This window comes from Moschus berezovskii, chromosome 20 (genome assembly GCF_049115385.1).
Source record: "Moschus berezovskii isolate FMDL1 chromosome 20, NW_MosBer_1.0, whole genome shotgun sequence".
NCBI lineage: Eukaryota > Metazoa > Chordata > Mammalia > Artiodactyla > Moschidae > Moschus > Moschus berezovskii.
The window spans coordinates 62,146,300-62,166,216 of NC_142479.1; the positions used below are offsets into that span (position 1 = coordinate 62,146,300).

A 19,917-nucleotide genomic window follows, 5' to 3' on the forward strand; every position below is an offset into this window, starting at 1 on the left:
ACAGCCCGCTCGCCAGATGGCCGCGCCCCGTCTCCGCGGCCATCTGCGGAAGGCCCTTTCCAGGCCTCGGAGCGTCCCCCGGGTTCCCGCACTCGCCCCGAGAATTTCGGCGGCGAGGCAGGGAGGACCCGGGGCGCTGCGCTGCGGTGACCGACAGTAACCCCGCACGGGGCACCCTCGACCGGGTCAATGACCGCGCTCGCCCCGCAGCGGCCCGCGCAGCGCCCGGGGCCGCCCGGCCCATCACCCTATCACCTAGCAACGCCCACTCGAGGGGCGCCATTGGGCCAGCTCGCACGCCCCCGGCCCCCGATTGGCTGCGGCTGCAGAGAGAGCCACGCCCCCGGCCCGGTTCCGCGCAGCCCGGACGCGGGCGGGTCAATTCGTACGCCTGGGGGTCCGTCTAGCCCCCCGTGTGGCCCCAGTATGACCCCCCAGAATGACCCAAGAAAGCCCCGTTCCGTTTCCACCGCGCGCCGTGCACACGTGGCCCCCGCGGTCCCGGGGGTGGGGTGGCCCCGGGAGGCGTGGAGCACGGAACGGAAGTGGGGGGGCGTGCCCCGCCCCGGAGCCCCCCGAGTCCGGGATCCCCAACCCGGCGCCCCCTGGGCGCGCCCCCGCGCAGGGTCCCGGCTCCCGGCGGCGGCGCGCCGCATCACCCCACTGGCGGCGGCGCGCCTGGTCCCGGGGCGCAGCCCCGACGCTCATTGGCCTGGGCGGCGCAGCCAAGCTGTCAGCCCATGTGGCGTGTCCGCACGGGGACGGCCGCGGTTAAATAGCGCCGGCGCGGGCCTAGAGGGAGCCAGAGAGACAGTAGCGGCCTCCCCTCCACCGCGCGCTCCATCCTCTCTCTCCCCCAGCCGTTCGCACAGCCGCCCGCGCCCAGACCAGGTACAAGCGGCCAGGCCCGGCCGGGGTCGGAAGTTGCTAGTCGGGAACCGGGTCCTGGGGCCGGACTGGACCAGGGGCTGGGGCGGGAGCAAGGAGGCCGGGCTCGAGGGGGCGCCGCCGGCCCGCATCCTCTGGCCTTGGGTGCGCATGTTTCGGCGCGCTGATGGTGAGGGCTCATCCCGCACAGCCTGCCCTGGTCTCGGGGTCCGAGCCTCCGGTCTGGATGTTCGAGCCCCACGAGACACCGAGGCTAGGCGGCGAAGGGCCCTCGCGCCGTGCCTGAGCCCCGCGGGGCAGGTGAGCGGATGGCGAGGGGCAGACGCCGGGGAACGCCGCGAACAGCCATTTTGGTCTTGGGCTGGGCCGGGCGGCTGCGGACCCTCGAGGGCCTGTTGGAGCCCCCAGCCGCCAGGTGGGCGCCGGCTACCAGCGCCCTCGAGGGCCTCCTTTTCTGGCTTGGCCGCCGAGCCCCTCCACCCGCGGCATCCCCCTGCCTTCGGGTGCAGGATCGCCGTCTCGGCCGACCGGAGGGCCTGAGAAGAGGGGAGGTGGATGGAGGAGGCGCAGGGCCGTATGAGGACGGCTTCTCCACCACGTGGGCTCCGTTTGGAGCCCCCAAAGTTCTGGGGGGAGAGCCACTCCTGCCGGGTGCAACCTCGCGGCGGCGCGCGCGGTTTCGCCAGCGCCGCGGGGGTCTCCACCCTTTTGCCTCGTCCCGCCGGACTCCGCGTGAATAGCAAGTAGGGGGAGAACAGAGCGGGCGCTTTCTGGAGAAGCAGCCGCCCCGGGAGCTGGTGCTTCTGGGCCGGCAAAGGGCTCTTTATTCAACGCTGGGGGAGGGGGCTCCCTCTGCCGGGACGCCAGGGCGATCAGGCCACCCAAGGAAGACGCTCTCTCCACTCCTACTTTCCCATGCTCAGAGGAACCCTGAAGGGTCGGTAGTTGGCGAGTTCACCAGTCTTCGGCGCCATGAGGCCCTGGAGCCTTGGTGAAGTTTGCAGGACCAATCTTGGTCTTCCCCCTGCCTCAGGGACTGCACAGGAGCCCCCATCCTGGGTCCAGGCTCAGGGTAGACTAGGTTGCCTCGTTGGTGCTGGGATACCTGGGTCAGGGTGGACAGGCAGGCTGCACGGAAGTAGGCAAGCGCAGTCCTGAGGCCTCGATCTGTGCAGATGTGTGAGTCTGGGTAGTGCTTGCCTGGCAGCCAACCAAGAGTGGTTCTCCAGGTTGGAGCCTGCTAGAGGGGCCGTACAGGCTGGGGCTGCCCACTGTGGGATAGGGACCAATTTTTCCCCAGAGCCCCGCCAGGCCTTGGCACTATTGAGGAGCCCAAGCTGTGGTTCCGGCCTGAAGGGCAGCTCGGGATGCTGAGCACCGAGCCAGCTAGGCAGTGTGGGCGCTTCTTCCCACCCCCACATTTGCCCTTTCTCCTTCGCCTACTAAATTCCCTGGGCCAACTCTTAACAGGCTGACGGCCAGGCAGTCCCTTCCTCAGAAGGGTTTGGGCCCTGCCTCCCACCTTGGAGCCCCTTCCTGAGTCTCCTGCAGCAGGGCTGTGGTGGGGTCACCCCAGGCCAAGGCCAATGCCCAAAGAGCCCAGTGCGAGGTGTCAGCAGGCTGGACCAGAGTGAACTCCCCTTTCCCAACCACCGTACATACACTTCACACATGCACACACACAACATTCCAGCGGGTACACAGCCCCAGAGCTGGCCACGTGGATCTTTGTTGCAGGGCTTTCTGAGCTGCTGTTCTCAGATCCTTGGGTGGGCCAGATGGAGGAGAGGGGCCAGAAAGCCAGGGTTGGGGAGCAGCTGGGTCTCCAGCGAGGCTGTAGACTGGCAGTGCTGGGGCCCAGGCTGACCGGTGTCTGGGCCCCCGCGCCACCCTCCTTGTAGAGAGAGCAGCCATGGAGGAGGTGGTGATCGCTGGCATGTCCGGGAAGCTGCCCGAGTCGGAGAACCTGGAGGAGTTCTGGGCCAATCTCATTGGTGGTGTGGACATGGTGACAGATGATGACAGGCGGTGGAAGGCAGGTAAGCGGGCCTGGGGCTCCCCGCCTACTCGAGATGTTCTTTTCTCACCGCTTCTGTGGACACAATCTCCCACGTTACCAGGGCAGGCCTGTTTTGGCCTGCACTCCGGTCCCACTGTCAGAGCCAATGGTCACCTAAGGTGAGGCCATGTTGCAGCCTCTTTCTGGAGATGGTACCAGAAGGCTCTGGGCTAGGGGAACCTGGGACCTCTGGCCAGTGGGCTAGGGACTAAACTCCAGCCTGTGGGAGTCTGGGGTTCCCTGGGTGTGGCCTTTGCCCCTTTCACAGACCAGGGGCATTGCTTGGAGGTGGAGCCAGGGCAAGACCAGGTAGGTGAACACCTCCAACCAGCCATTGCCTGCCCTCTGGCCCGCCCATGTGCTGTCCCAGGCTGTCAGATAAGACATCAGGCTCCCCCAGGAAGCTGGTTTGACTCCCTCACGCCCAGTAGTTTCTCCCGCAGAGCGGCTCCACCTGATCTGCAGGATGTGAGTCAGTGTGGCAGAGTCTGGCTGGCCTTAGCTACCAAGCCTGGATGGGGCCAGGCAGAAGGTCTCTAGCCAGGTCAGGACAGTGGGAGGTGGGAGGAATTAGCGCTGCCCCCTACAATGCTCTGTTCTGCTCTGGGGCCATCACCCATGAGGTTCCCCCACCAGGGCTGTCCCTCAGAAGTGGGTCCACCCATCCCAGGGAGCTTCAGCTCACTGTTGCAGCGGGAACCCCCCCCCCCCAACAATCAGTCACTCAGGGCCATGATGTCCTGTGACTGATTTCCCCACCTGTGTGTGTTCCCTAGGACTGTATGGCCTACCTCGGCGGTTAGGCAAGCTGAAGGACCTGTCCCGGTTTGACGCTTCCTTCTTCGGGGTCCACCCCAAGCAGGCGCACAATATGGACCCCCAGCTCCGCTTGCTGCTGGAGGTCACCTACGAGGCCATTGTGGATGCAGGTGGGCTATCTGGGGGGCTGCAGAGGACCTATCCCCGAGTTTCCTGCTGCCCTTCTTGAAAACCTCGCTTTTTGCTTCTAAAAGCATTGTGTGTTCGTAACAAAACATCCAAAACAGAAGGTGCTAAGGAGGGAGCGGAGTCCTGGGCTGGGGCCGACGGGATGGGGAGGTGTGGGCCTCAGGCAACTCAGGTTTCACAACTACACACCAGTGGTATCCCGGGCATGTCCCGTTGCCCCAGTTTCCTCACTCCTCATTGCATGGTTGATCTTGGGGGCGAGGGCAGGACACCAGGTGCCAGGCAGAGCAGGAGGCAGGATCTGGCCCCAGGACTCTCACCCTCCACTCCCCTCTGCTGGGTTGTGCCTAGCCTTGGAAAAGTCCTTCGAGGGCACAGACTTGTCCCAGGGACATGGAAGTTGTGCTGAGTGGGAGAGGGAAGGCTGGCCATGGGGGTGAGGCCCCTCAGCAGGTGGGCAGCCGGGGAACCCAGGACCTGCCTACTGCCACCTGTGGTTTGCAGGGCAGGTACCCTGGCCTTACAGGTCTCTTGTCCTGCAGCAGATGCTAGTAGCCCCTGGGGTTGACCCTTGAGTGTAACACGGGACACTTGAGTGTGACAGGGTCCTGGACAGGCACTGCCTGGGGGGAGCAGCAGGGAGGCAGAGGCCTTCCCACTGCCCAGGCCCCACCCGGAGACCTTGGATGCCACTCTCCAGGGGCTGGCCAGTGTCTCTCCCTCCTCCCCAAGCCTGGACACTCGGCCTTTGTCTCTCTCTGTCTTCTTATCTTGGCCCGCCCAGAGCAGGCCGCTCTCAGGGCTCATCAGACCCTGCCAGCAGTACCAGTGCCCAGGGGAGTAGCCTGAGGACAACGCTGTCCTCTGTCCCCACCTCCGGCTGTCTCTGGCCTCTGCCTGACCCAGAGACTGGAGCCCCACCTGGCACCCTGTCTGTCCCCCGGGCACCAGTTTCCTGTGACCTGGTTATCTGTTGTCAACCCTACCCGGACCGGCCACCCGACTCTGGCTCCGCTGTCTCTTCCCTGACTCCCCAGCCACTCCAGAGTCAGGCAAGGCAGAACCTCCTCTCTCCTGCAACGTAGGATCGAACCCTGGGTTCGATCCCATGGAGATGGGAATGGCAACCCACTCCAGTATTCTTGCCTGGAGAATCCCATGGACAGAAGAGCCTGGGGGGCTACAGTCCATAGGGTCGCAGAGAGTTGGACACAACTGAAGCAACTTAGCATGTACGTAGTCACCCCGGCCAGAGAGGCCAAGGGGGGATGCCTCACCTCCCAGAGCTTGACAGCAGGCTGGGCACAGCACAGCTGCAGGTCTGACTTCTGCCTCCCACAGGCATCAACCCAGCTTCCATTCGGGGAACGAACACCGGTGTCTGGGTGGGTGTGAGTGGCTCTGAGGCTTCAGAGGCTCTGAGCCGAGACCCGGAGACCCTCGTGGGCTACAGTATGGTGGGTTGCCAGCGTGCCATGATGGCCAACCGCCTCTCCTTCTTCTTTGACTTCAAAGGTGGGTGCTCACACAGCCCTTTTGTTTCTGACTTGAGCCAGGGGCGGGGTGGTGGGCAGGGGCCAGATGACAGCTGAGACCCTTCCAGACTGACCGCACCTCCCCCAGGAAGGCCATCAGGAACGAGGTTCTGGTGTTGTGGGTTCCACGTAGAGAACGCTCAATAGAGCTGTCAGGGCCCCAAGGTGGTAGGGTGGGGAGGCGGTCCCACAGCTGCATTGTATCCTTGCCTGCAGGGCCGAGCATTGCCCTGGACACGGCCTGCTCCTCCAGCCTGCTGGCCCTGCAGAGCGCCTACCAGGCCATCCAGAGAGGAGAGTGCACCATGGCCATTGTGGGCGGCATAAACGTCCTGCTGAAGCCCAACACCTCGCTGCAGTTCATGAAGCTGGGTATGCTCAGCCCCGAGGGCACCTGCAAGTCCTTCGATGCATCAGGTGAGGGCAGTGGGCATGAGGCCTCGGGCAGTGCCCCCACCCCCGCTTCTGTCCGGCACCAGCCCCTGAGCCCTTCCCTGAGTTCGTGAACCTGAGGTACCCTCCACCCCCAGGGAATGGCTACTGCCGTTCAGAGGCTATATTAGCCGTCTTTCTGACCAAGAAGTCCCTGGCCCAACGGGTGTACGCCACCATCCTCAACGCTGGCACCAACACGGACGGCTACAAAGAGCAAGGTGGGAGCTGGCCTAGGGCGGGCGAGGGTGGGGCTGTGGGTAGTCAGGCGGTGCTGGGTGTGCTGAAGCATGCCCTGCCCCTAGGCGTTACCTTCCCCTCCGGAGAGGCACAGAAGCAGCTCATCAGCTCCCTGTACAAGCCGGCTGGGCTGGACCCGGAGTCCCTGGAGTACATCGAAGCCCATGGTACTGGTACCAAGGTAAGACCCCTGCCTGGCCCTGCTCACACCCCACATCCCACGCCAGAGAGGCACCATGATGGGGTCCTGACCTCCTTGGGTTCCCCACAGGTGGGCGACCCCCAGGAGCTGAACAGCATCGCGGAAGTCCTGTGTGGCACCCGCCAGGGCCCCCTGCTGATTGGGTCCACCAAGTCGAACATGGGACACCCGGAGTCTGCCTCGGGGCTCGCGGCGCTGGCCAAGGTAGGCAGGCGAGTCTAGGGCCATCTTGTCCCTGCCCCATCAGCTTCTTACGGCCTGCTGGGGGAGGCTCCCTCCAGGCTGTGCTATGGGGTATGGGCCAACTGAGGCCTAGAGAGCAGGCTGCCATCATGTGGCCAGCCCCTGCCCAGCTTCACGGGGCCAGACATTTCACCCAACACTTACTCCCCAAGGGGCCAGCCAGAGGGAGCAGAAGCAACAGGGCAGCCCGCCTCTCCAGGCTCACCCTCCCTGTGGCCTCCTGACCAGCTGGTAGCTTGGAGGACCCAGGTCACCACTGGTTGAGCTTCTGGGTGTGGTGGGAGCTTCCTGGTGGTCTCGGCTCCCTGGGCCACCATAGCTACTTGTCTGCAGCTCTTAGCTTGGGAGATGGGGTGGGGAATGGCTGAGGAGCCTTTGTCTAGACCCACAGGGCAGGGAGATGTCAGGGCAGCGCCATGCAGTCCCAGCCCATGCAGCCCTCGGCGGGTGGCAGGGCCCTGGATGAGGCCTAAGGCTGAGAGGGGACAGAGCATGTGGCTTGGTCACCAGACCTCTGCAATGGGCAGGGCAAGATTGGCAGGGAAGGAGGTTGCTTGTAGTGGGAGGGGCCTCTGGGGTGGCACAGAGGGTCCTCAGGAGGGGACGTATCTGAAGCCCATCCTGATCAGCAGGGGAAGGGAGCCCAAGGCCGGCTGCCCTGCTGACTGTGAGGCCCCCACAGGTGCTGCTGTCCCTGGAGCACGGGCTCTGGGCCCCCAACCTACACTTCCACAACCCAAACCCCGAGATCCCAGGACTGCAGGATGGGCGGCTGCAGGTGGTGGACCGGCCCCTGCCCGTCCTCGGGGGCAACGTGGGCATCAACTCCTTTGGCTTCGGTGGCGCCAACGTGCACGTCATCCTCCAGCCCAACTCTCAACCACCGCCACCGCCTGCCCCGCATGCCGCCCTGCCCCGTTTGCTGCGGGCCAGTGGGCGCACCCTGGAGGGCGTGCAGGGTCTGCTGGAGCTAGGCCTCCAGCACAGCCAGAACTTGGCCTTTGTGAGCATGCTCAATGACATCGCGGCCTCCTCCCTAACAGCCATGCCCTTCCGTGGCTACGCCGTGCTGGGCAGCCAGGGGGGCAACCAGGAGGTGCAGCAGGTGCCGCCCAGCAAGCGCCCACTCTGGTTCATCTGCTCCGGTGAGCCCCGACCCCACCCCACCTCACCCCACCCCAGGTCGTCCCCGAGGGCTGCACGGGCTGGGACTGCATGGCGCTGCCCTGACATCTCCCTCCGGGACAGGAATGGGCACACAGTGGCGCGGGATGGGGCTGAGCCTCATGCGCCTGAGCAGCTTCCGCAACTCCATCCTGCGCTCGGACGAGGCCGTGAAGCCTCTGGGACTGCAGGTGTCACAGCTGTTGCAGAGCACAGACGAGGCCATCTTTGACGACATCGTCATCTCCTTCGTGAGCCTCACTGCCATCCAGGTGCGCCCCTGGGGTCTGGGGTGAGCCAGCTGGCAGGGCAGTGAGCCTGGGGTCCCCGGGACTGGCATGACCCTTCCTATTCCCCACCCCACCCCCAGATCGCCCTCATAGACCTGCTGACCTCCATGGGCCTTCGACCCGACGGCATCATTGGGCACTCCCTGGGTGAGGTGGCCTGCGGCTATGCCGATGGCTGCATCTCTCAGGAGGAGGCCATCCTCGCTGCCTACTGGAGGGGCCAGTGCATCAAGGAGGCCAACATCCCGCCTGGGGCCATGGCAGCTGTAGGTAGGTGTTGCCCTCTGCTCCCTCATCCCACTCCACCCCTGGGCCTGAGGGTCTCCATGGAAGGTGGGCATCTGTCCTGGCACCTTTCTGGGTTGGCGCTGGCAGAGGCCAGGGCCTGGGGGCAGCTCACCACAGGGTGAGAACGACCCTGACAGCCTGCCCCGCTATGCCCCGGATGGCCTTGGAGCCCGGCATACTTGCCCATGAGTGTCAGTAGAGGCCAGCGTGGTTTTCACATGAATCCCTGTGGGGGGAGATGCTGCAGACGGAGGAGTGGGCCTGCTCACACTTGGCACAGGCAGGGTTGGGGACGGGAGGAGACTGGAGAGAGCCAGAGGGGCTGTTGGGAAAGTAAGGTCAAAGCCCTCTCTGGTGGGCCAGGCGTGGGACCCGAAACTGGCTCCTGCCCGTAGGACGGCATTAATGACACCTCCGCCTGAGACCAGACAACGGCAAGGGTGAAACTGCCTCGTAAAGGTGCCGCTCGGCAGCTGTCATTAGGGCCACCCGGGCAGCATTCCCGTCCCTGGGGAGGGCTGTGTGGGGGTGCCTGCTCCCCATGCCACCGTCTGAGGCTCTCTTCTGCTCCCAGGCTTGACCTGGGAGGAGTGTAAGCAGCGCTGCCCCCCTGGCATCGTGCCTGCCTGCCACAACTCCATCGACACTGTGACCATCTCGGGACCTCAGGTGGGCCCTGGGAGGCAAGGCCTCATCCCCAAGTCCCCTCCTACCCCCGCAAGGCGTGCTCTGCACGGGGAGCCAGGCACCAGCCCAGGCCCGGACTGCCGTCAGCGCCCCTGTCCCTCCCCATCTGTGCCCCCACCCAGGCCGCCATGTTGGAGTTCGTGCAGCAGCTGAAGCAGGAGGGTGTGTTTGCCAAGGAGGTGCGGACGGGCGGCATGGCGTTCCACTCTTACTTCATGGACGCCATCGCCCCCACACTGCTTCAGCAGCTCAAGAAGGTGGGTGGCTGTCCACGTGATGTGCAGCGGGGGCCCTCCCTGAGGACGGGCAGGGAAGGCACAGGCCCCAGCTCCCTCAGGCTGACCCCGCCGGCCCTGCACTCAGGTGATCCGGGAGCCCCAGCCACGTTCCTCACGCTGGCTCAGCACCTCCATCCCCGAGACCCAGTGGCAGGAGAGCCTGGCCCGCACCTTCTCGGCCGAGTACAACGTGAACAATCTGGTGAGCCCCGTGCTGTTCCAGGAGGCACTGTGGCGTGTGCCTGAGGACGCTGTGGTGCTGGAGATCGCGCCCCATGCCCTGCTGCAGGTATGCGCGGTCCCAACGGGCTGGCGGGCTGCCCGGGCTCTGTGGGACCGAGCAGGGGGCCGGTGGGAACTGGTCAGGGGGAGGCCCAGCCTGTCTCCACCTCTGCAGGCCGTCCTGAAGAGAGGCCTCCAGTCCAGCTGCACCATCATCCCGCTGATGAAGAAGGGCCACAAGGACAACCTGGAGTTCTTCCTCGGCAACGTGGGCCGGCTTTACCTGACCGGGTGCGTCCGCTCTCCCTGCTCAACCCTGGGGGGCTCCTCGCCAGCCAGGCCACAGGGTGGCCTTGAGATTGTCCCCAGGAAGCGGACCTCTGGGTGCTGGGCCACCTCCACACCCTTGCCATGCCCCCGACCCCACCCTGTCTCAGCCGTCTCCGGGGAGACGGGTTGACTGTGGGTCAGCAGCGGGTGTGACAGGGCAGTCACAGCTCCCCACTTCCACCCTCCAGCATTGACGTCAACCCCAACGGGCTGTTCCCACCTGCGGAGTTCCCGGCTCCCCGGGGCACACCCCTCATCTCCCCCCACATCAAGTGGGACCACAGCCAGAGCTGGGATGTGCCCGCTGCCGAGGACTTCCCCAGCGGCTCCAACAGCTCCTCTGCCACCGTCTATAAGATTGGTGAGTCCTTGCGATGCAGGCAGGGAGGGGGGCGGGGTGGCTTCCCCACTCTGCGGCGGTGGCACTAAGGCCCAGGCCCCACAGACATCAACCCCGAGTCCCCTGACCACTACCTGGTGGATCACTGCGTCGACGGTCGCGTCCTCTTCCCGGCCACTGGCTACCTGTTCCTGGTGTGGAAGACACTGGCCCGAGCCCTGGACCAGAACATGGAGCACATGCCTGTAGTGTTCGAGGACGTGATGCTGCACCAGGCTACCATCCTGCAGAAGACAGGTGAGGCGGGCGGCTCAGGCTATGAGGCGGGAGGGCCAGCTGCTGACCCCTGCAGCTGACTCTGCCCCTGCTGCCCACAGGGACTACGGTCCTGGAAGTGCGGCTTCTGGAAGCCTCCTGTACCTTCGAGGTGTCTGAGAACGGCAACCTGATTGTGAGCGGTGAGCAGGGGCACCGGACCAGGCTACAGGGTCCCTGCTGGGGGTCTCTGGGTGGACCTTGGCTGCCAGCTCAGCCCTGCCCTCACTCAGGCCCTTCTGCCACCCCCGCCCACAGGGAAGGTATACGAGTGGGAAGATCCCGACCCCAAGCTCTTTGACAACCAGTATGGCACGGACCCTGCGACCCCTGCGGACCCCACGACTGCCATCCACCTGCGCCATGGTGATGTGTACAAGGAGCTGCAGCTGCATGGCTTCAACTACGGCCCCTACTTCCAGGGTATCCTCGAGGCCAACTCCGAAGGTAGGTGCAAGGGAGGTCCCACTTTGTGCTTTGGGGCTAACTCCTGCTGCCTTGTGTGAGGGAACCACGAGGGGCCCTCCAGGTTGGGGCACATGGAGGAGAGGGCCCACGGCGGGAAGAGACCCAGCCTGGCCGAACCGACAGCCCCTTCTCCCCAGGCAACACGGCCCAGCTGCTCTGGAAGGACAACTGGGTGACCTTCATGGATGCCATGCTGCAGATGTCTGTCCTGACCATGAGCCAGCGCAGCCTGCGCCTGCCCACACGTATCACCGCAGTCTACATCCACCCGGCTACCCACCGGCAGAAGCTATACACACTGCAGGATGGGACACAAGGTCAGCCCTGCCCTGGCCCCGCACGTGTATCTCCCCATGCCAGGCCCTGCCCACCCTCACCCAGTGTGTCCCCACAGTGGCCGACATGGTAATGAACAGGTGTCTGGACACCACGGTGGCCGGCGGCGTCTACATCTCGAAGATCCACACCTCGGTGGCCCCCCGGCATCAGCCTGAGCAGCCAGTGCCCATCCTGGAGAAGTTCTGCTTCACACCGCACATGGAGAGCGGGTGCCTGACCGGAAACCTGGCCCTGCAGGAGGAGCTGCAGCTGTGTGCAGGTGAGTCTTTTGCACCCACCACCCTCATCCTGGGGTCCAGCTCCCAGTTCCCGAGCCCCATTATCCCATCACAGCCTCTCCTATGTGTGGGGTCTACATCTGCCTTCCCTTGTGAGTGCCCCTGGCTTCCCCCAACTGGAACTGATGTCTTCAGAGGGGGCCTCGGCACAGAGATGACAGATTTCGCGCCTCTTGTCTGTGCGGCCAGCCAGCTGCACAGGCGTGAGACTACCCTCTCCCCAGGGCTCACGCCCAAGCTAAGGGGTGCAGGATGGTGGTGGGAGCTGGGGAGGGGCAGCCAGGGCCGGCAAAGCACAGAACCCACCCTCTGGGGAATCCACACTCTGTGGGGCTCACAGCTGCATGGGGGGCAGGGCCGCCCTTTGCCTACCTAGTGTACCAATGGTCAATGCCAGTTTCCAGCCCTGGAGGACTGGACGGTCCACTCCATCCCTCTGTTCTCTGTCAGTGGGCAGAACCAGGTAGTGGGTTCTGCTCCAAGCAGTCACCAGTTCCTGGTTGGGGGGAGCTTCAGGAACCCCAGCCCAACTGAGGCTCTTCCCTGACACACACCTCTCCCCTCCCCAGGGCTGGCACAGGCACTGCAGACCAAGGTGGCCCAGCAGGGGATAAAGATGGTGGTTCCTGGGCTGGACGGTGCCCAGGATCCCCAGGAGGCCCCACAGCAAGGCCTGCCTCGGCTGCTGGCCACCGCCTGCCAGCTGCAACTCAACGGGAACCTACAGATGGAGATGGGTCAGATCCTAGCCCAGGAGAGAGCCCTGCTGTGTGACGACCCACTGCTCAGTGGGCTCCTCAACTCCCCAGCACTCAAGGCGTGCGTGGACACTGCCCTGGAGAACACGAATGGTCTCAAGATGAAGGTGGTGGAGGTGGGTACCCCGCGCGGCCGCAGGCCCAGTGCACAAGGTCTCAGATACAGGCAGTCCCGAACCTAAGGAAGGGCCAGGGCCTCTCAGACGTGAGGTTGCCCAACTCGAGATGGTGCTGAGGCTGCCCAGACACCGAAGGGGAAGAGGGCACCGGGAAGGGACTGGAGCTGGGTTCCAGGGGTGTGGTGGGCAGAGCAGCACTGGCCAGTGACCTCTGCGAAATGTTTCCCAGAAACACCCAGCTGAGGTGGGGGGATGCCTGCCCAGTGGCAGCTGATCCAAGAAGCTATTCCACCCCAGGTGCTAGCTGGTGACGGCCAGCTGTATTCCCGCATCCCCACGCTGCTCAACACCCAGCCCCTGTTGCAACTGGACTACACAGCCACTGATCGCCACCCCCAGGCCCTGGAGGCTGCCCAGGACAAGTTACAGCAGCTCAACATAACCCAGTGCCAGTGGGACCCCTTGAACCCGGCCCCCAGCAACCTGGGTGGGGCCAACCTTGTGGTGTGCAACTATGCCCTGGCCAGCCTCAGTGACCCAGCCACGGCTGTCAGCAACATGGTGGCTGCCCTCCAGGAGGGAGGCTTCCTGTTGCTGCACACGCTGCTCAGAGGACACCCCTTGGGAGAGACTGTCACCTTCCTCACCTGCCCTGAGCCACAACAAGGCCAACGGCACCTCCTGAGCCAGGTGCAGGCCGGGCCGGGATTGGGTGGACAGGGCTGGGGGTGGGGCCAGGAGGCTGCCAAGCCCTGACCCCCTCAACTCGCAGGATGAGTGGGAGAGCCTGTTTGCTGGCGCGTCCCTGCACCTGGTGGCCCTGAAGAAGTCCTTCTACGGCTCGGTGCTCTTTCTGTGCCGTCGGCTGGCCCCACGTGACAGCCCTATCTTCCTGCCCGTGGAGGACACCAGCTTCCAATGGGTTGACTCCCTGAAGGTCAGTCCTTCCCAGCCCCCACCCGGCCGGGCTAACCCGGCTCCAATGCCGGGACCTGGGGAACCCCCCACCGGAGTCAGCCCTTCCCGAGTCAACCCTTCCCTCGTCCTTCTATAGAACATCCTGGCTGATTCCTCCTCCCAGCCCGTTTGGCTCATGGCTGTTGGCTGCAGCACCTCAGGGGTCGTGGGCTTGGTGAAATGTCTCCAGAAAGAGCCTGGTGGGCACCGGATTCGGTGAGATGCCCACTGCACTACGTGCCCCTTGCCCCCCAGGACCCCACCACAGCCTCCCCTCACCTGTCTGGCTGCCCACAGGTGCGTCCTGGTGTCCAACCTCAACAGCACATCCCCCATCCCTGAGACAGACCCGAAGTCTTTGGAGCTGCAGAAGGTGCTCCAGAGTGACCTGGTGATGAACGTCTACCGTGATGGGGCCTGGGGAGCATTCCACCACTTCCCACTGGAACAAGGTGAGCCCCCCGGGACTGCCCTGCTCCTCCAGGTTTCTCACCTCCCAGCTGGGTGGACTGAGGAGAGGGCAAGAGGAGTCTGGCTAGAATCCCTGCTCCAGGCCAGGGCCACGTGTGATCCTAGGGGCTCCACTTCCTGTCACCCCTTAGACAAGCCTGAGGAGCAGACGGAGCACGCCTTCATAAATGTCCTCACCAGAGGGGACCTGTCTTCCATCCGCTGGGTCTGCTCCCCTCTGCGCCACACCCAGTCCACAGGCCCTGGCGTCCAGCTCTGCACCGTCTATTATGCCTCCCTCAACTTCCGCGACATCATGCTGGCCACGGGCAAACTGTCCCCCGACGCCATCCCAGGTACAGGCAGCCCATGGTAGGGACCAGAACAAAGACCCCCCCCTGCCCCGCCCAGGGCCAGGGCCTGGGACAAGAGGGGTCCTCACCCCGCAGTGCTCAGGAACCTGGGAGGCTTCTCCCAGTGAGGTCAGGGACTCACTCATCCGCCATCTGCCCCCAGGAAATTGGGCCTCTCGGGACTGCATGCTAGGCATGGAGTTCTCTGGCCGAGATGCCAGCGGGAAGCGTGTGATGGGGCTGGTACCCGCCGAAGGCCTGGCCACCTCCACGCTGGTGCCTCAGAGCTTCCTGTGGGACGTGCCTTCCAACTGGTAAGTCACCAGGGCTGGGACCTGGGGGCTGGCGTGGGCGTGGCCGGGCATCGGGCCAGAGCTGACCCCTGCACCATGCCCTCAGGACCCTGGAGGAGGCCGCCTCGGTGCCCGTTGTCTACAGCACAGCCTACTACGCGCTGATAGTCCGCGGGCGCATGCAGCCGGGGGAGACGGTGCTCATTCACTCAGGCTCCGGCGGCGTAGGCCAGGCTGCCATTGCCATTGCCCTCAGCCTGGGCTGCCGCATCTTCACCACTGTGGGTAAGCCTCCGACCCTTCCCAGAGCCCAGGATTGTCCACCTGGCAGCGCTGCCAAAGCCCAGACTCACCAGGTGTGCCTCTCTCTGCCAGGGTCAGCCGAAAAGCGGGCATACCTCCAGTCCAGGTTCCCCCAGCTCAATGAAAGCAGCTTTGCCAACTCCCGGGACACATCCTTCGAGCAGCATGTCCTGTGGCACACAGCCGGGAAGGGTGAGTGGTCCCCATCACTCACCACCCACCATCCACCTGTATCCTCAGCCCCCTCTTTCCTCCATCCCCTACTCAACAGCCAAGCTGGAGGAGACACTGGCCCATGCTGGGACAGGGTCTAGCCCTTCAGACTTTTGTCGGGTTGGCCGGGCTATGATCTTCACTATGGGGACCCCGCTTGCTCCCCTATCCCAAGGTGTTGATCTGGTCCTCAACTCGCTGGCGGAAGAGAAGCTGCAGGCCAGTGTGCGGTGCCTGGCCCAGCATGGTCGATTCCTGGAAATTGGCAAATTTGACCTTTCCAACAACCACCCCCTGGGTGAGATGGGGCGGCAGGCCTGGTGGGCGGCTGGGTGGGCAGGGGCCTGGTGGGCAGAGTGGGGGTCTGCAGGGTGGTGGGCTGTGGGCTATGTGGTGAGGCCTGCCCACCTGTCCAGGCATGGCCATCTTCCTCAAGAACGTGACTTTCCACGGGATCCTACTGGACTTACTCTTTGAAGAAAACAGCACCATGTGGCAGGAAGTGTCGACGCTGCTGAAGGCAGGCATCCGGGACGGTGTGGTGCAGCCTCTCAAGCGCACAGTGTTCCCCAGGACCCAGGTGGAGGATGCCTTCCGCTACATGGCCCAGGGCAAACACATTGGCAAAGTGGTCATTCAGGTGAGTGGGGGGCCCTGAGGGCCTCCGTCCCCAGCCCTGACCCCTGCCCCTGCCAGCAGTGCGTGAACAGGGGCACTGCTTGGGCTGCAGGTACGTGAGGAAGAGCAGAAGGCAGTGCTGCACGGGACCAAGCCCACCCAGATGGCAGCCTTGTGCAAGACCTTCTGCCCAGCCCACAAGAGCTACATCATCACTGGGGGCCTGGGTGGCTTTGGCCTAGAGCTGGGCCACTGGCTCGTGGAGCGAGGGGCCCAGAAGCTGGTGCTGACCTCCCGCTCCGGGATCCGCACAGGTGAGTGGCCCCAGGGTGGGCACGAGGGGGGGCAGCGGGAAGGGCCTCCTTCAGACCCCTTTCTGGTGCTCAGGGAACCTAGGCTTGGGGCCAGACCTTCATTTGCACATCCCCCCCAACTGTCTGTGTCCCGCAGGCTACCAAGCCAGGCAGGTCCGCGAGTGGAGACGCCAGGGTGTGCAGGTCCTGGTGTCGGCCCGTGATGTCAGCTCACTGGATGGCACCCGGAGCCTCATCACTGAGGCCGCCCAGCTTGGGCCCATAGGAGGCATCTTCAACCTGGCCGTGGTGAGGACGGCTTTAGAGGGGCTGGAGCCAGCTGGCCAGGGAAGGGCCCCTCCCAAGAAGCCCTCCAAAGGCCTGGGGCCGAGGCAGGTGCTAAGATCCCCTCACCCCAGGTCCTGAGAGATGCCATGCTGGAAAACCAGACCCCTGAGTTCTTCCAGGACGTCAGCAAGCCCAAGTACAATGGCACCCTGAACTTGGACAGGTGGGCTCCTCCCTTCTCCTCTCCCTCCTCCTCCCTACCCTTCCCTGCACGGCCCTCGCACTGGTGTCCAGAGACCTGGCCATGGGCCTCTGCTGGGGTCTGACCACAGGTCCAGGGAAGGGGAAGCGGTTTGGCAGGCAAGCAGGAGTCCTGGGCATGACAGCCGGTGGGCTGGGGAAGCCGGCTGGGGGTGACTTAAGAACCCACAGGGTGACCCGGGAGGCATGCCCAGAGCTGGACTACTTCGTGGTCTTCTCCTCGGTGAGCTGTGGGCGTGGCAATGCCGGCCAGACCAACTACGGGTTCGCCAACTCCACCATGGAACGCATATGTGAGAAGCGTCGGCACGACGGCCTCCCAGGTGAGCCCACCTGCCACCCCCCAACTCCCGCAGTACCACCCTCACACCTGCCCCGACTCACCCCAGCGCCACTACCCACCCACAGGCCTCGCCGTGCAGTGGGGTGCAATTGCTGATGTGGGCCTGATCATGGAGTTGAAGGGCACTAACAAAACAGTCGTCGGCGGGACACTGCCCCAGCGCATCATCTCCTGCCTGAAGGTGCTAGACCTCTTTCTGAACCAGCCCTACCCCGTCCTGAGCAGCTTTGTGTTGGCAGAGAAGGCCGCATCCCATGGCCCCAGCGACAGCCAGCAAGACCTGGTGAAGGCTGTGGCTCACATCCTGGGTGAGGCAGCACCCTGCCCCTCCCCACCGGCGGACACTCATCTCCCAAGTCTGGTCTCCCAGGCTGCCAAAGGGAGGCATGCTGGGCTTGCTCATGGAGGGGGAGGACAGGCGGTCTGTGCAGAGCTGGGTGGGGGCTGTGGGTCCCGTGGTACAATACCCACCCAGGGCCCCTCCCGCATGGCCAACTGAGCCGCCTCCCCCCCAACTCCCAGGCATCCGTGACTTGGCCACCGTCAACCTGGACAGCTCGCTTTCAGACCTTGGCCTCGACTCACTCATGGGCGTGGAGGTGCGCCAGATGCTGGAGCGTGAGCACAACCTGGTGCTGTCCATGCGGGAGATCCGGCAGCTCACAATCCGCAAGCTGCAGGAGGTTTCCACGCAGGCTGGCACAGCTGATGGTAGGTATGGAGGGGGTGTCCCCAAAGCAACACTGTCCCCTCAGGGCTCTTGGCCTCTGACAAGGTCAGGGCTTACCCATCAGGCCCCTTCCTGAGAGCCCTCCTTGGGCGCCCAGTGACCCCCAGCCACCTGCCCTGGCCACCCGCGGCCAACAGGTCTGCGTGTCTGTGTGTTTGTGGCGGGGGACCCTATGGTATAGTCCCTGGTATCTGCTCCTCTTCACAGAGCTGATGGACTCCACACCCAAATTGGGCAGCCCTGCCCAGCCACAGACCCAGCTGAACCTGAACACCCTGCTGGTGAACCCCGAGGGCCCTACCTTGACACGGCTCAACTCGGTGCAGAGCTCCGAGCGGCCCCTGTTCCTGGTGCACCCCATTGAGGGCTCCACCACCGTGTTCCACAGCCTGGCCGCCAAGCTCAGCATCCCCACCTACGGCCTGCAGTGTACAGGAGGTATGTCAGGGGCCTACGGGGCTGCCCCCCAGGGGGTTGGGGATGGCAAGGCACCTGCAGACAAGGGCTAAGCCTCATGCTGTGCCCACAGCGGCACCCCTGGACAGCATCCAGAACCTGGCCACCTACTACATCGAGTGCATCAGGCAGGTGCAGCCAGAGGGGCCCTACCGCATCGCTGGCTACTCCTACGGGGCCTGCGTGGCTTTTGAGATGTGCTCACAGCTGCAGGCCCAGCAGAGCGCTGGCCCCACAAACAACAGCCTCTTCCTGTTTGACGGCTCCCACACCTTCGTGATGGCCTACACTCAGGTGAGGGCGGCAGGCAGTGTATGGGAGTCCCTGGGTCCGCAGGCCCAGCCCCTTGTACCTGCCACTGCAGCAGCTCCTCCTCCCTTTGCAGAGCTACCGGGCCAAGCTGAACCCCGCCTGCGAGGCTGAGGCGGAGGCCCAGGCCATGTGCTTCTTCATGCAGCAGTTCACGCAGGCGGAGCACAGCAGGGTGAGTCCACCCGGCGTGAGGCCCGCCTCCCGATGCCCCTGCCCCCGCCCCCAGCGCCGCTGGCTCACTGTCCTGTCCTACAGGTGCTGGAGACCCTCCTGCCCCTCACGGATCTGGAGGCGCGTGTGGCAGCCACCGTCGAGCTGATCATGCAGAGCCACGAGGGCCTGGACCGGCATGCGCTCAGCTTTGCTGCTCGCTCCTTCTACCACAAGCTGCGCGCCGCGGAGCAGTACTCGCCGCGGGCCACCTACCACGGCAACGTGACGCTGCTGCGCGCCAAGATGGGCAGCGCCTACGGGGAGGGCCTGGGGGCCGACTACAATCTGTCCCAGGTGTGCGACGGCAAGGTGTCCGTGCACATCATCGAGGGCGACCACCACACGCTGCTGGAAGGCAGCGGCCTGGAGTCCATCCTTAGCATTATTCACAGCTCCCTGGCCGAGCCGCGCGTCAGTGTGCGGGAGGGCTAGGCCACCGGCCCGCCCCCGCCTCCCACCTGCCGACCCTGGCACCACACCCTGCGCGCAGGCGCCCGTAGGACCAGCACCCCCACGCGCACACACACAACCACCCCGCGGCTGCCCTGGGTGCAGGGCCGAGACCGGCGCCGCCGACTCGGAGACCTGCCTGGTCTGTGAAGAGTCGGCTGAGCCGCTAGCCGGGCGGAGCTTCCAGAACCGCAGGGGCTCTGCCGCACAGGTGTGGTGGTCGTTTTTCTGTTTGGATTCTCCTATTTATTGCGTTGCCATGGGGGGCGGTGGGGGGCGCAGGGGTGCCGGTCGGTCCACCTGTGAGGCTGGCGGCGGGAGCCCGCCCGGGGCCCCATGATGCCGGAGGTCGCGCGGAGCAGCCCTGGGCGCTGGGCACCCACCCTATTTGTCTGTGTTCGTTTTTCAAGAAATGAGGTTCAAATTGCTGCTTGGGTTTTGAAATTTACTGTAATTGTCTGTGTAAAGATCCATGTCTGTACTCTTTCATTTTTACACCACCCTGGTAAAGGTGTCTCCCATGATTAAACAGCAAGTTCTCTCTGGAATCTGGGCATCCTTTCATCCTGCCTGCTGATCAGCTCTGTGAGCCTCCACTACCCTGGTGCCCCAGAGAGTACCACCTTCAGGAGGTGGGGGTGGGGTGGGGGGTGGGGGGGTGATACCTGGCTCCAGAAAACAGGCTGGACACCTCCAGGGAAGGGGCTCTGGATCAGGGAAACTTGACCAGGAGGAGACAGGTAGGCAATCTGACAATCAGCTGGCGTAATTGTGGAGGGCCCACCCCGCCAGGGTAGCCTTGCCAGAATTCCTTCTCCCTCAGGGAAACCTTGGGTTTTCTCTTGTTGGCCTCAACTGAGTGCAGGATGCCCACCCACATTATTGAGAGTCATTTTTACTTGAAGTCACCTGGTTGTCGACCTGCACCGCATGGACCAAATACCTTCACAGCAACACTTAG

At 64.3% G+C, this 19,917-nt stretch overlaps 1 protein-coding gene across 2 annotated transcripts; it reads left to right on the top strand.

Annotated features, from left to right (window-relative positions):
• Positions 1-734: 734 nt before the first annotated feature.
• On the top strand, positions 735-19,504 carry FASN (fatty acid synthase). 2 transcript variants are annotated; one of them, XM_055408286.2, is made up of 42 exons: positions 735-891; positions 2,790-2,927; positions 3,724-3,876; positions 5,237-5,410; positions 5,647-5,847; positions 5,961-6,083; positions 6,168-6,283; positions 6,374-6,508; positions 7,230-7,692; positions 7,796-7,983; positions 8,082-8,271; positions 8,864-8,958; positions 9,099-9,233; positions 9,340-9,543; positions 9,652-9,767; positions 9,995-10,167; positions 10,252-10,443; positions 10,524-10,604; positions 10,720-10,908; positions 11,067-11,246; positions 11,324-11,527; positions 12,116-12,420; positions 12,721-13,113; positions 13,196-13,360; positions 13,478-13,596; positions 13,678-13,832; positions 13,983-14,186; positions 14,347-14,497; positions 14,583-14,761; positions 14,852-14,971; positions 15,168-15,290; positions 15,409-15,632; positions 15,723-15,924; positions 16,061-16,212; positions 16,323-16,414; positions 16,624-16,775; positions 16,861-17,103; positions 17,318-17,506; positions 17,733-17,963; positions 18,055-18,275; positions 18,367-18,465; positions 18,549-19,504. In XM_055408286.2, exons 2-42 carry the CDS (start codon positions 2,801-2,803, stop codon positions 18,936-18,938), a joined length of 7,548 nt encoding a protein of 2,515 aa, XP_055264261.2. In that variant the 5' UTR covers positions 735-891; positions 2,790-2,800; the 3' UTR covers positions 18,939-19,504. The 2 variants fall into 2 exon arrangements, with proteins under 2 accessions (XP_055264261.2, XP_055264262.2); XM_055408287.2 differs by lacking the exons at positions 735-891; positions 2,790-2,927 and adding an exon at positions 3,356-3,491.
• The last annotated feature ends 413 nt before the right edge of the window (positions 19,505-19,917 follow it).